At 41.9% G+C, this 13,381-nt stretch overlaps 2 protein-coding genes across 6 annotated transcripts in view; both read left to right on the top strand.

The window, feature by feature from the left end:
- Positions 1 to 7,411, top strand: part of ptk2aa (protein tyrosine kinase 2aa) — a 70,052-nt gene extending 62,641 nt beyond the window's left edge. For all 5 annotated transcript variants that reach the window (XM_078290453.1, XM_071911556.2, XM_071911553.2 and 2 more), the window contains 7 exons: positions 182 to 244; positions 1,242 to 1,281; positions 1,424 to 1,527; positions 3,614 to 3,769; positions 4,157 to 4,237; positions 4,686 to 4,771; positions 4,900 to 7,411. In XM_078290453.1, the coding sequence (XP_078146579.1) occupies positions 182 to 244; positions 1,242 to 1,281; positions 1,424 to 1,527; positions 3,614 to 3,769; positions 4,157 to 4,237; positions 4,686 to 4,771; positions 4,900 to 5,026 (657 nt within the window). In that variant the 3' untranslated portion in view covers positions 5,027 to 7,411. The remainder of the gene's footprint in view (positions 1 to 181; positions 245 to 1,241; positions 1,282 to 1,423; positions 1,528 to 3,613; positions 3,770 to 4,156; positions 4,238 to 4,685; positions 4,772 to 4,899) is intronic.
- A 1,196-nt stretch (positions 7,412 to 8,607) lies between these two features.
- Positions 8,608 to 12,082, top strand: rplp1 (ribosomal protein lateral stalk subunit P1). Its single transcript, XM_071911564.2, has 4 exons — positions 8,608 to 8,822; positions 9,731 to 9,805; positions 11,172 to 11,283; positions 11,961 to 12,082. Exons 1-4 carry the CDS (start codon positions 8,751 to 8,753, stop codon positions 12,041 to 12,043), a joined length of 342 nt encoding a protein of 113 aa, XP_071767665.1. The 5' UTR covers positions 8,608 to 8,750; the 3' UTR covers positions 12,044 to 12,082.
- The last annotated feature ends 1,299 nt before the right edge of the window (positions 12,083 to 13,381 follow it).

The following is a 13,381-nucleotide window of genomic DNA, read 5'->3' as shown; positions in this document are numbered from 1 at the left end:
TTTGATTCCTGCTCATTTAGCAGTAGCGGTGGATACATTTTGCTGACGTTTGGGACTAAATGGATCAACTGATGCTGAGAGAAATAGTTGAGAAATATATTGTTAGTTTTGTTTTTTATTTTTGGATTTTCCCTGAAGTTTCTCTCTCTGTGTCTCTTTGCCTCTCTCTGTCTCTCTGTAGAAGGCGGAGCCCAGAAACAGCAGAGGAAGCATCGACAGAGAGGACGGAGCGCTACAAACACCGGTCTGTCACTGTGTGTGTGTGTGTGTGTGTGTGTGTGTGTGTGTGTGAGACTGTCTAGAAAGATGAAGAAGATCCTCCACTGTTTTGTATGTAAAGATTTTATTGCTTCTAACATTGAAAAGAGGCTGTTTAAGGACTGATGGGTTTGTGTTTCGCTCCCATTGTCCCACCTTGGTTTGTGTTGTCGACTTGCAACTTAACTTACACACACACACACACACATTGGTGGAGAGAGGAATGCTAGGGTAAAAACAGAGAGGAGAAAGTGGAAATGGAGAAATGCTGACAGTGCTAAAGGAGAGAGGGAGAGCAAAAGAGATAAAGAAGAGAAACAAAGAATGAGAAGGACAAGAGAAAGGGAAGAGAAAGGGAGAGGCAGACAGACAGAAAAGCGTCAGATTGATAGACAGAGAGAGGAAAAGAGAGTCTGGGAGAATGAAAGAGTGTATTCTGTCATATGCCAGGGAGGGTGCTGCCTGCACACCAACCACATGACCACAGAGGGCTCATGGGAACTTTAAACCCCAGAGCGCTGCACAGTACCACTCTCACTGTGGACGAGGTTCATAATATCTTAAAGCTGCACTGACATAGTTAGGGCAACATTACCAAGATCATCTATCCACAGTGTCAAATGCAGTAGTAAATGTGGGGAATTCTCAGAAATAGTATACACAATATCAACTGTAAATTCCTACGTATTTTATCTTGTATTCAGGAATCAAAGGAATTCATTTCAAGAAGTCTTAAGTGAAATTAGTATTGGTTTCACATGCATTAACTTATGTTGAGATTACATTAATACAGCCCTCTTATTTCAAGATGTAGTTTCATGTTTCATTCATTTCATGGTTATAGAGGCCTAATATGAGTTTAATCCTCCTTTCAACAGGATAACATTGTGGTTACATGGTTATAGTTTCCTACCAGTTTACTGTGATTTCATTAACCTGCTGTGTGTTTGTGTGTGTGTGTGTGTGTGTCTGTCTCTTCACAGGGTGGAAGCCAACATATCTACCAACCTGTAGGGAAACCAGGTGAGAGAGCTAGCATACTGACATACTCCACACTAGCATATTAGCATGCCTCATGTTTAGCATATATTATACTTACCATGCTAGGATACTTCATACTAAAGATTCTCCCTCTCTCTCTCTCTCTCTTTCTCTCTCTCTCCAGAACATGTGGCACCGCCTAAGAAGCCCCCCCGCCCAGGAGCCCCTTGTCACCTAGGCAACCTGGCCAGTCTCAACCCTGTGGACAGCTACAACGAAGGGGTCAAGGTACACACGCACACACACACACACACACACACACACACACACACACACACACAGAGAATTCCTTCATTGTGCCCTTATTTAGTCTCCTTCACATATGAAAGTCTGGCTTCTTACTGTGTTGCATGCTTGGTTTGGACATTCCTACACCGGCATATAATGGGTTTTCGAATTGCTTTCAAAACTGTTTTGCACTGTGCTGATGGGTTGCATGCTGTGCCAGGCTCTGCCACGTCATACCTTGCCTGTGGTTGGCTTTGGCCTAATTTGCTCTCCCTCTTCTCTCCCCCTGCACTATCTCCCTCCCTCTGCCATGACCCTCCATCCATCCATCCATTCATCCATCCATCCTGTACCCTTCCCCTTAACACTTCCTCCCCTTATCATTCCCTCACCTTATCCTCCTTCTCTATCCTTTTACTCTGACACTCCTCCCTTCACCTCACTACCATCACCCCATCCATCCATCTATCCATCCATTCATCCAACCCTTTCCCTCTTTTTGTGCCCTCCTCACTCAAATCTTCCCCCACTTATTTCCCGTCACACCCAAACACCTACCCCACTCCCACTCCCCTCCCTTCGACCCCCCCATAGCCGTGGAGGGTAAGCTGATCTGTGTGTGTGTGTGTTATCATTGTAGAGATAGTAGTCAGTTGTTAGTTACCATCACTAACATGTAATACTTTAACATCCTGAATGTTAGTCTGTCAGTTTTCTTTGCCAGAGACTTGTCACAATAATAACAAGCACCGTTTCAGCATCAGCACTTCAGAAAAACAAAACACTGTTTGTTAGCATTGTTAGCATTCCCCATTCAAAACAATGGATACTGCTAGTCACAAGCTAATGAACTGGCTTCAGGTTCATGGTAGCCATTAGTTTCAATGAGTAATGCTAACAGGTGATGTTTTTAGGGTAGCTAAAGGAAAAATGCCGAAACCTTTTTACAAAAATGTGACAAATGCATGGTAAAGAAAAATGAGACTAAAATTCAGTAAGTCAAGGTATCCATTTAATGTCAAATAGATGTGCAGTAGACATCGTAGATTGATCTCTGTGTGTCTGCCACTGTGTCTTTAGAAAGAGATTTAGTTAGTTAGCATTAGTTTCACATCATTAACTGGTTATAGGAGCAACATCCACCCAAAAATTGAATTCATTTTATACTGTTCCTGTGATTGCAGACAGTGGAGCAGCTCCTGTCTCATTTGTAGCTTTGGGAGAGACTTATGCCCACAACCCAAGACTTGAATATAACAAAAGTGAATTCTGTTTCAAGGTGGATTTTCCCTTTTAAATCGAGCTTTACACTGAGTCATTTTCTCAGCGCTCTGTTAAAGCAGTGGTTCTCAAACCTCTTCAACCACACTCAGGCCACGCTTTATCTCCACTTTTAACTATAGCTGTACTGCACCATTTAAAATTTTTTTTGTTGAATCCACTGGCCAGTTGTGTGAATTGAGCTGATTTCAGTTTTAGTCTCTCACTACACAACTGACCCTGTCTGTTAAATCGGCCCTTGCCATCACATTTTAACATTGTACTAACAACTCAACACACTCGTCGGTCATACTAGAAATGCACATAGACAGTCGTGACTATCACAAGGACAAGAGTCACTTATGAGATCTGGAAGTGTTTGTGTGTGTGTGTGTGTGTGTGTGTGTGTGTGTGTGTGTGTGTGTGTTGTCTTCCTCCCCTGTGTCTGATTTTTGTGTTGTTAGATACTGCCACCCAGTGTTGTGTCTGTGTAACTACAGTCACCTATTCAACACTGGCAGCTGTAAAGATCTGTTTTTAGTTTTTTCTTTATCAATTTTAGTGCAGACCAGCAGTTTTCTCTGTTAAGAATGAGTCTTTTCTTTGTTAAGACAGACGTTTTCAGTCCATCAGTTTTCTTTGTTAAAGGTCCAATCTGTAATCAACCTTGATTTTAAAAAAAGAAGTAATAATAAAGGTAAAAATAAAGGTAACGCAACAATGATTTCTTCCAGCCTCTCTGGATATACACGATAGATTTACTAAACATTTTGTAGGGAATGATTCTCATTGGCTCATTCTGATGGTCCTCTCCTCATTGGTCCAGCTGCAGCCGCAGGAGATCAGCCCGCCTCCCACCGCCAATCTGGATCGTTCTAACGACAAAGTGTACGAGAATGTGACAGGATTGGTTAAAGCTGTGATTGAGATGTCTGGCAGGATTCAGCCTGCAGCCCCGGAGGAGTACGTCCCCATGGTCAAGGTAGGACTCAGTCACACTCTCTGACAATAAGGCACAGAGTTAAAGAACAGAAGAACACCTCAATGTGCAAAACAGGATTATTTTGACTAACATTTCACTGGCTAACCCAGACTGTGCTGACATGAAAACTGCAAGAAAAATATTTTGTAAGTTAAACTCCTGACAATGTGGGAAACATATACTTAGGCTGTCATGAGGTGTGAGAGTGTCTAACATAGATATCTTTCCCTCATTTTAAAGTATCCTGACAAAGGTTAAACAAGCTTTATAAAACAGATTTAAAAGTGGATGTTTATTGAAGACTCATTCAGAAATGTCATGTCTTTCATATGTGTATTCTAATGTGTTTTGTGTGTGTGTGTGTGTGTGTGTGTGTGTGTGTGGTAGGAGGTGGGTCTGGCATTGAGGACTCTGCTTGCGACAGTGGATGAGACAATTCCTGTGCTGCCAGCCAGCACACACAGAGAGGTAAACACACACACACTCAAAGAAAATATCATATACTGTTGTCCGAAGTACCATGAGTGCATACAGTTTTAGTGTCGACGACCCTAAACCTCTCCAGGACTATATAACAGTTAATTTAACAATACCTGATTTCATGCATGCATACATGCAACACGTCATAACATTTATTTTCACTTGTGTTGTTGCAGATGTACTGTATATGTTATTCAACAGTCTTGAAATGGCCTAGAAGCTGTTGAATTCATACTTAGCGTTGTTCATAGGGAGGATGACATCAGCGCTCAGATTATAGTTTGATAATGTTTTACATGATATATTTACATCTTCTATTCTCTTGTGGTCCAGATGTTAAATTCACCACTTCCTGAACTAATAGATATGGTTAATATGCTAGTTTGGAAATTGTTATATCACATATGAACTTGTCATTTCATCTCTGTTGTCACAGATTGAGATGGCCCAGAAGTTGTTGAATTCAGACCTGGCGGAGTTAATAGGGAAGATGAAACTAGCCCAACAGTATGTCATGACAAGGTAAGTGCAAATACACTGTATATGTTATGCTGATCATGATAGTTAGTACAGAGTTAAAATGATTCCAGATAATGTTTTAGTATTATGTCACATTACACTGCAATAATTGTTGTCTGTATGTTGTACAGTTTACAACAGGACTACAAGAAACAGATGCTGACGGCAGCTCACGCCCTCGCTGTCGACGCCAAGAACCTGTTGGACGTCATCGACCAATCACGGCTCAAGATGATCGCCCACACCCGCCCACACTAGCCCAGGAATCCAATCAGGCCAGGGGGGAGGGGCCGGGAGATTCAGCCGCAGCCAATCCGGAGGGAGGAAGACGAAGGGGGAACCGGAGGGTGTAGAGGCTCTCGGCCAATCACAGAGAGAGATGGATGGCTGGATCTGCAGATAAACTGATAGACGGATGGATGGACAAATAGACAGATGAAGGACTAAAGCAGGCAACTCCTGTCACTTCTCCCCCTCCCTCGCTCCTCCTCCATCGCTCTCTCCCCTCCCCCCTCCGACAGACATTCGTTTATAAACTCTTCTTGACTTTTTTTCTCTCTGGTGACGTCCATGTTTGGTTGATATCACGTTGTTTTGTACTTCTGTCGTTTTGTTTGGTTTTGTATCCAGAGAAATGCTCTTCTCTCCCATCACGTTTCTTCAAGGATGAGTTTTTAAAATCACGTATTACTCATTTTTAATCATTGAGGAAAGCAAATCTAACCAGGGTTTCAGAGGGGTGCAACAAGGATTCTGGTTCAGTTTTGGCCCGTGGCCTCACTGAGACGCTGGTTTATGTTTCATGGCTCACTTGAACAATTGCGAAGATATTTTGGTGAATGGACGCACCAAAACTTGCCACATGAACACGTGTCAAACACAATCTCCACATACGTGGGATGCAACAACTGGAACTGAAGAGCCAGGATGAGGAGGATAATGAAGATGATCATGACGATGCTTAAAACGCGCTTTTATATCATTATTAATTATTATTATTATTATTATTACTATTTTCAGCCTTGACTCTCTATGTCTCTCTCTCTGCCTCTATCTCTTTGTTTTTCAGTCTTCCTGTGTTTCACACCGTTATTGCTCTTGCTTCAAAATTGTATGGGCGACAATTATTGATTTATAGATGCTCATAAATGTTGTAAGTTCTCGTTTTGTTTTATTTCTTTCTTCATCATCTGGCATGAAGCCGAAGGATTCTCTATCTATCTATCTATCTATCTATCTATCTATCTATCTATCTATCTCTATCTCAGGCATCAGGAGCTGGCATGGAAATGAAAATATGAAAGCTGAATTCTGAAGAAAACACTAAATCTCTTTTTATGGAAAAACATTTTTTTTTAAAAATGCCACAGGCCACTTTTTAAGTTAACTACATAGTAAATATACAAAGAAGCTATATTTGTAACACTTTTGTGAGGCATGAATTGTTACTGAAGAAGGGACGAGAGAGGGGAGGGATGAAGGGGAGGAGAAAAAGGGTGGGGTGGGGGTCTATAAGGAGGGTGATTTTTGAGTTACCGTGGAGACACTAATGATGGGCTGCCCTGTGCCGAACGATCTGCAGTCTAGTTTGGATGATGTGAGGGGGGGGAAAGGAACATTTGACTCAAAATGCTCTGATACTGATATTATATTCAGAACTCCAAGAACTTTTACAAGCAATGGCTCAACTGTGTCTGTTTCCATCTGCATTAACTGTAATTTTTGACAGAAATATTTCCTCAAAAAATTTTAAAAATGGCATACGGTTACTTTGTTTTTTGCTTTTGTATATTGAAGCCAAATGTGTCGTTGCATCCTTCATGTTGTGGATTTCTTATATCGTGTCTCTCTTCACACAGATGTTTACTAAACGATATGACAGAGCTGCGGTCGAACGTCCTTCAGTTTAGTCGATCCAGGAAGTGGATTTTCAGCTAAATTTGAATACTGTTTTTACAAAAAAGGCTGCTTGATATTCAGAATTTAATCCATTCTATAATGAAATCATTGAGGATTAATTCTTTGTCATCACTAGCTGAACTACAATTGCAAGTGTCATTTACAACTGACTGAATTTAAAGTTAGTTTTTACACCTGGGTCTAACCTGAAAATCCTCTCAAAAATCCACCAGTGATATTATATCCAGGACACATTAAACCATGGTTTCTTAAACTATGGGCTGGGACCCAAAAAGGGCCAAGGGCCTGGTCTGGAGGTCCCAGCGTTGGTTCACAATCTTTATCTCCAACATGACTCTCTCAGTATCACTATAACTCTCTCCTCATCTCTCCTCTGTCATTCTCCCTTTTTCCTCCCCCATCTTTCTACCTCTCAACCCTAGTTATCTTCCCCTTTATTCTCCCTCTTCCTCATTTTCTTTTTTCATTCTCTCTCATCATCCTCTCTCTTCCTCTTCTCCACCACCCCCTCTTCCTCCTCCTTCCTTCTCTCTTTGTTTCTCCCTTTCTCACCCCATCCCTCCCTTCCCCTCTCTACCTCTCGTCCCTCTCTGATTCTCTCTCCCTCTCTCTCTCTCCAGTCCACTGTTCCCTCTCTTCAAGGTGAGCAGTATTCTCAGGAAGGAGTCACATGTACAGTTCCTAAACCAAGCAAATAAAAAACACTGTTATCATTATTAAACACTCCTAGTCGTCGTCTTGTTTTTTGAGCCTCTCGCCCCTCTCATCAACTGTCCTGTCTCTCTCTCTCTACAAATCTCTCTGTTTTCCCTTTCTATCCTCTGCATTCTCTAACTATATCTATGACTATGTTCTGTATGCGTGTGTGTGTGTGTGTTAGAGACAGAAAGAGAAATCGCTCTATACACACTGCCTGTTAAATTACTTTCCGAGCTATCATTCTCATTTGAGCTCCTGATTTCACTCCAATCATCTACACCCTCCCTGATCCTAACCTTTCTTTTTTCTGATTTCGACACACATATGGACTCATCAAACTGTAAATGAGCCACAGAATCTCTGTCAACCAGCATGTCGGCGTGTAAACATTCACCACCCACAACCGTGGACACATCGTTGACCTGAATGACTGAGAGAGGCAGCACTTGACTCCATCAGATGACAATAAAACCATCCTCACAGCAGGGTTTCCACACTGCCCATTCCACCTGCCACTCTGGTATCAGATAGTTAGACCCCGACAACCCCCACGTCTTATTCTCACCATTAAAAAAAACCTTCAAACCACCTGTAAGCGCTACAGAACCTCCTCCACCTCTATCACCCCATTGGCTGCAGTTTGTATTTTCTTATTCTCATTATGGGAGGACGGTGCTTTCTCTTCTGTTACTCTCTCCTCCAACACAGAGACTCAAAATTCATTACCTGCCTTCTAAATTTTAACTTAAACTCATCTGCTCAAAAAAGTACTATGTCTTAATGGCAGATTTTATGCAGTTGCTCTATTTTGTTGTATTTGTTTCTATTGATACATAACCATGAGGTGTCATCTTTTGTAATTTTATATAAAAAGGTATGACTTTATAGTGTGTTTGTTTTCTATAAAGGCTGCTATTTAAAATAGATTATTCTTATTTTAGTTTTTGTTCTTGTTTGTTTTTGTGATTATTAGCATCATCATCGCAAATCAGTCATTGGTTCCTATGGCTATCCCAGGCCACAGAAATAGTATATGAATTTTTAAATTGAGTGGTATTCCCCGTGATCGGACAGCAGAGATGACATGTGGGAGTGATGGTGGGAGTCAGCAGAGAAATCCCAAGGTTACGTCGGTGGTGATGTTGCGTGCGTCCTGAGGTAATCCTCACGCAGACCTGACGCAGAGTATATAACCCAATCTCCCGCCCTCTTTCCTTCCCTTTCCGCTGAAAATCCTTCAGAGTAGGAAGTCAACTTGCCTAAGGTGCTCGGTTCTTCACCCGAAGCTAAGGCCCACAATCCGGCGACTAGCACCCTCAAACTTAGGCATCCGACGCCCAAACTATAAAATCTAAGACCAAAAATGGCCTCCGTGTCCGAGCTCGCCTGCATTTACTCCGCTCTGATCCTCCACGACGATGAAGTCACCGTCACCGTAAGTCTCCCGCTTCCTCCCCGGTAGATCAACCACTCAACCTTTATATAAGCAGGGGAGCACTGTCTTGGTCATTAAAACCTTAAACGGCAAAATGTGTAGAGTGAAAACTCGACTGACCTAAACATACATATTTTACTATGGTATATTTGTACAGTGTATAATAATAAAAAACGGTCAAACTCCCGGCTAAAATGGCGGCGCGCTTGTTGCCAGGCCACGTTCCTGTGTCAGGACAGCCCATGTGTGCGCTGTACCATCCTTGGCTTAAATCTACATATGTGACACCAGGTGTAGTTACAGGATACCTAGCATGTTACTATTAAGTTAACTACTTACGTTCAAGACGCCGTAGTTATCCAAAATGTCTGCAATGCTAGCTAATGCTAAACGTGTCTGTAGTGAAGCGCTAACACAGCATGGTCAGGTTGCTAACCCGGCTGTTACTTCATCTTCGTTGACAGAAGAGGTGTAACTGTCATATTCGTGTGTTTGCTGTCCGTTTCATTCATCATAACCGTAACCTAGCCGGTTAACGTTAACCTGTCAGCTTGGTACACGTGGTTGCTAAACAACATCAATAAGACATGCTAGCTAGCCTCAGTCACCATCATGGCACAGCTGGTGCAGTAGTAATGACGTTAAAATACTCCTCCTCAATGTGTTAACAATAATTTATCTTTGCCATATCACTTAGTTAATTTACGATGTGTTAAAATAAAACGAGCCAATGTATAAGATTGGACAACTGTCAAATGAGTGAAACAGAAGTTAGTGTAACATGAAATAAGACTAAGATCCAGTTGTTCTGCCTTAGCCTTTTTATTTACTGCCCTGATAACATGCATGTGGAGTCAGTACTGGGTCATTGAGTAGGATTTTTAACCTTCTGTTTCCTGTGTCTGTAGGAGGACAAGCTGAATGCTCTGATCAAGGCTGCTGGAGTCACTGTGGAGCCCTTCTGGCCAAGTCTCTTCGCCAAGGTGAGGAGTTGGACACACACTTCAGTCAACACACAACATACACAAGCATAGATCTATCATTGGGGTCTAGTGTTTAGGTGAGGGACTGGAGAGATGCATGCCAGTTAAATTTGACAAGGGATGCTGCATATGCAGTGTTTGAACCAGGAGGATTTTGGAGTGGGACAAATAAGCCCCCACTACTTTTCTAGGCGGTTAGTATTTTGTCTGAAGGTGTCAACAGAAACGTTTAATCAATGTTTCATCAAGAAATCCTGGAACTTCGTGAATAAAAGAAAGACTACCTTGGTGGACTATGGAGTGTTGGACCTTTCAGATGTTTATTGCAGTAGTAAAACTTATAAGCCAGAAAATGTGTTGCTATTCCTTTGAAATCACCTACAGCCAGTCTGCTATTGAGTGAGCTGAGCAGCTCCAAAATGTCCATGGACATGAAGTGCTGCCTCAGGGTTTTGGATTTGAGAGACGTCACAGTTCCAAGCTGAACTGTCCACTATTATAGGATTAACGGGGTGAATACTGTTAAAGGGGTGAAGTTGGCTGTAAACTTACCAGCGGTGTCAGCAGCCACTCTGATTCGTCTTTTGTGTACATGCACAAGCTCGAGGCTCAGTGGATGTAGGCAGGCTGATTTGTAATGAATATATCTGTATTTTATATGTTCATCTAATTGTTTATTGTATATACTGTATGTTTAGTTTGTCTATTGTATGTCTAGCACTAAATGTGATGTGTGGTTGGCCCTGTACCATGCATATGTCTGTACTTAAGTCACTACATTAGGCTCTTTTCACACTATTCTGCATTTTTCAATCTGCCAGTACCTTATACATTTATCATTTTAACATTAAAGTCAGTGAAGAGTGGGCACAAAGTGGCTGCTTCAGAAAAAGCTTTCTAAAGTTTAAGGTGGTTTAACTTTAGGAGCACACAGCATAGACTGACATTTTCTGAACTGACCAATCACAAGAAGCAGGATTTCACACTCGTAGTTGCTGGAAGTTTACAACCAACAATCAGAATGAAAATGAGGAAGTACCAGTAGTAGTTATGAATTCCCTGAAGCTCTGATCATAAAGTGTCAGTATAGGAGCACATCCGCTGTGGTGTTGCAGGTTTTGATAAATGTTGGAGATTTGTACCGAGTACTACTTGCTGATAGTAGCAGCTAGTTGTAACAGAAATTGTCCTTAATGTGAGTTGCTCTGTAAGCACAAAATGCGGTTGAGGCAGCACTTGCTCTACAAAACCAGAATGGTGTGAGCATGCCCTTAGTCCTCTAGGTGTCTGCATCAAACTCACCAGATCAGTTCCTGGACACGACAAACAAAGTGATTCTGATCTGTGACTATTGTCCATGTTTCAGGCTCTGTCCAGTGTCGACATCGGCAGCCTGATCTGCAACGTTGGAGCCGGAGGTGGCGCTCCAGCCGGAGCCCCCGCCGCTGCAGGAGCCCCCGCCGCTGGAGACGCCCCAGGTAACTACAGATATGATGCTTTTGTGTTGAGGGAGAGGGTTTTAGATGGGCTCAGCAGTTAGATGTTCCAGGTAAATGGAATTATAAACAGATACATATCAGAGTGGTGATGTTTGTTATTACATTTGCTGTAAACAAAAGTATACAAAGTTTACCGACGCATGTCTAATGCTGGCAAAGTTTCCTGTAAATTTCGTGCATATATAAAAATAAGAAGGGTGGTTAATTAGCGTGCTGATTGCAGGAGAGCTTGACTTTTGACATGCTGAGTAAAGGGAGTTACAGGTATCTGGTGAGATGATTTAAAAGCATCAACAACTTTATCCAAATTCAGATTTAAAAAAAAAAAAAAGTTTAATGTATAGTCTTCAACTGAAAGAAATGAGACTGAACTACCATCTTAACCTGATCCTCAAAAGTCAAGTCGCAGCGAAAAACTTCCCCAGGTTTCTGGCCATTGATTAAACACCGGCAGATAAACTACCCAGCTTGCTTTGCGGCATCTGGAGCTTGTAACCAGTGACCCACCAATTACAAACTGCACCTCAAACCTCTGGGCTACTGCTGTATTTATAATGGTGCTATTTTAACTTTATGGTGGGCATAGCTTGACTCTGCCAAGGTTAGAAAGTGATGTTTTTTCCCTTAATTCTAACCCATCTTGTTTTCCCCTACAGCCAAGGAGGAGGAGAAGAAAGAGGAGAAGAAGGAAGAGTCTGAGGAGTCCGATGACGACATGGGCTTCGGTCTCTTTGACTAAGACTGTTTTTGTAACAAAACAATAAAACTACAAAAACGAGCGCTGCTTTGTCATTATTCATTAATGTTCATGCCCATTCTCTGGGGGTTGTCGAAAGGCATTGTGGGAAATGTAGGAAATTACTGAAGTAGAAGTACACAGGGCAGATTGAGGGGAGACGGTATAATATAAATTGCATAATTTCATCACAAAATAAGTCCTGGAATGTGTTGAGCATCCTCTGAGGGTGAAAGTTTCCTTTAATGATCTCCATGGGGAAATTGGGCCGCTGCAAAAAGGGATCATATAAACATACGCAATTTAGTTTTAACACTAGAACATACTAAAATAGAAATGTATGAATGGAAATATGAAAAGGTATGGATTACAGTGTGAAGAGGCTGTACTAGCAGTAGTATGTAGCAGAACTTTATGGAACAAATACCTGGAAAAACATGCAGAACATGGGAATACACCAAAATCTCAAATTTGTGTATTATGTGTATATAAGTAAGGAGGGGGGGGATGAGAAAGGTCAACTCAAAAGTACAGCATATACACTCACCGGCCACTTCATTAGGTACACCTTACTAATACTGGGTAGGTTTCAGCTCAGTGTCAACTGGCTACCAAAGTGACATCTGCCTCAAGGTTGGACGTGTTGCATTCTGAGATGCTTTTCTGCTCTCCACAGTTGTAAAGAGGTTATCTGAGTTACTGTTGCCTTTCTATCAGCTCGAACCAGTCTGGCCATTCTCCTCTGACCTCTGCCATCAACAAGGCATTTTCGCCCAGAGAACTGCCGCTCACTGGATATTTTCTCTTTTTCGGACCATTCTCTGTAAATCCTAGAGATGGTTGTGCGTGAAAATCCCAGTAGATCAGCAGTTTCTGAAATACTCAAACCAGCCCGTCTGGCACCAACAACCATGCCACGTTCAAAGTCACTTAAATCACCTTTCTTCCCCGTTCTGATGCTTGGTGTGAACTTAGGCAGATCGTCTTGACCATGTCTACATGCCTAAATGCATTGAGTTGCTGCCACGTGATTGGCTGATTAGATATTTGTGTTAACAAGCAGTTGAACAGATGTACCTAATGAAGTGGCCGGTGAGTGTATAAAGGATGAGCAAAAATCTGCTCATTCACAGCAAATTTTGGTAGATGTGCATTATGAAAAACTACTCCATTCAAATTACAACTAGATAACGTGTACAGAATGTGTAGATTTGGATATGTGCATTACTAGCTGTACAGTTTATCAAAAACTCCAGTGTGAGACAGTGTGAAAGGTGATTGTGCATTGTGTGTTTTCTGTTCTCATTATCACTCTAATCTGAACATATTGTGGGTGGAGGG

Source organism: Centroberyx gerrardi, chromosome 19 (assembly GCF_048128805.1).
Source record: "Centroberyx gerrardi isolate f3 chromosome 19, fCenGer3.hap1.cur.20231027, whole genome shotgun sequence".
NCBI classification, from domain to species: Eukaryota; Metazoa; Chordata; class Actinopteri; order Beryciformes; family Berycidae; genus Centroberyx; species Centroberyx gerrardi.
Note: the sequence above shows the minus strand (reverse complement) of the source record. Positions and strands in the feature narration are given on the sequence as shown.

Bases quoted from the DNA above. Each gene is read 5' to 3' on its own strand.
- rplp1 (XM_071911564.2), top strand. From the start codon at position 8,751: ATGGCCTCCGTGTCCGAGCTCGCCTGCATTTACTCCGCTCTGATCCTC. The intron at 8,823-9,730 runs GTAAGTCTCCCG...CTGTGTCTGTAG, and splicing joins ACGATGAAGTCACCGTCACC to GAGGACAAGCTGAATGCTCT. The intron at 9,806-11,171 runs GTGAGGAGTTGG...TCCATGTTTCAG, and splicing joins GGCCAAGTCTCTTCGCCAAG to GCTCTGTCCAGTGTCGACAT.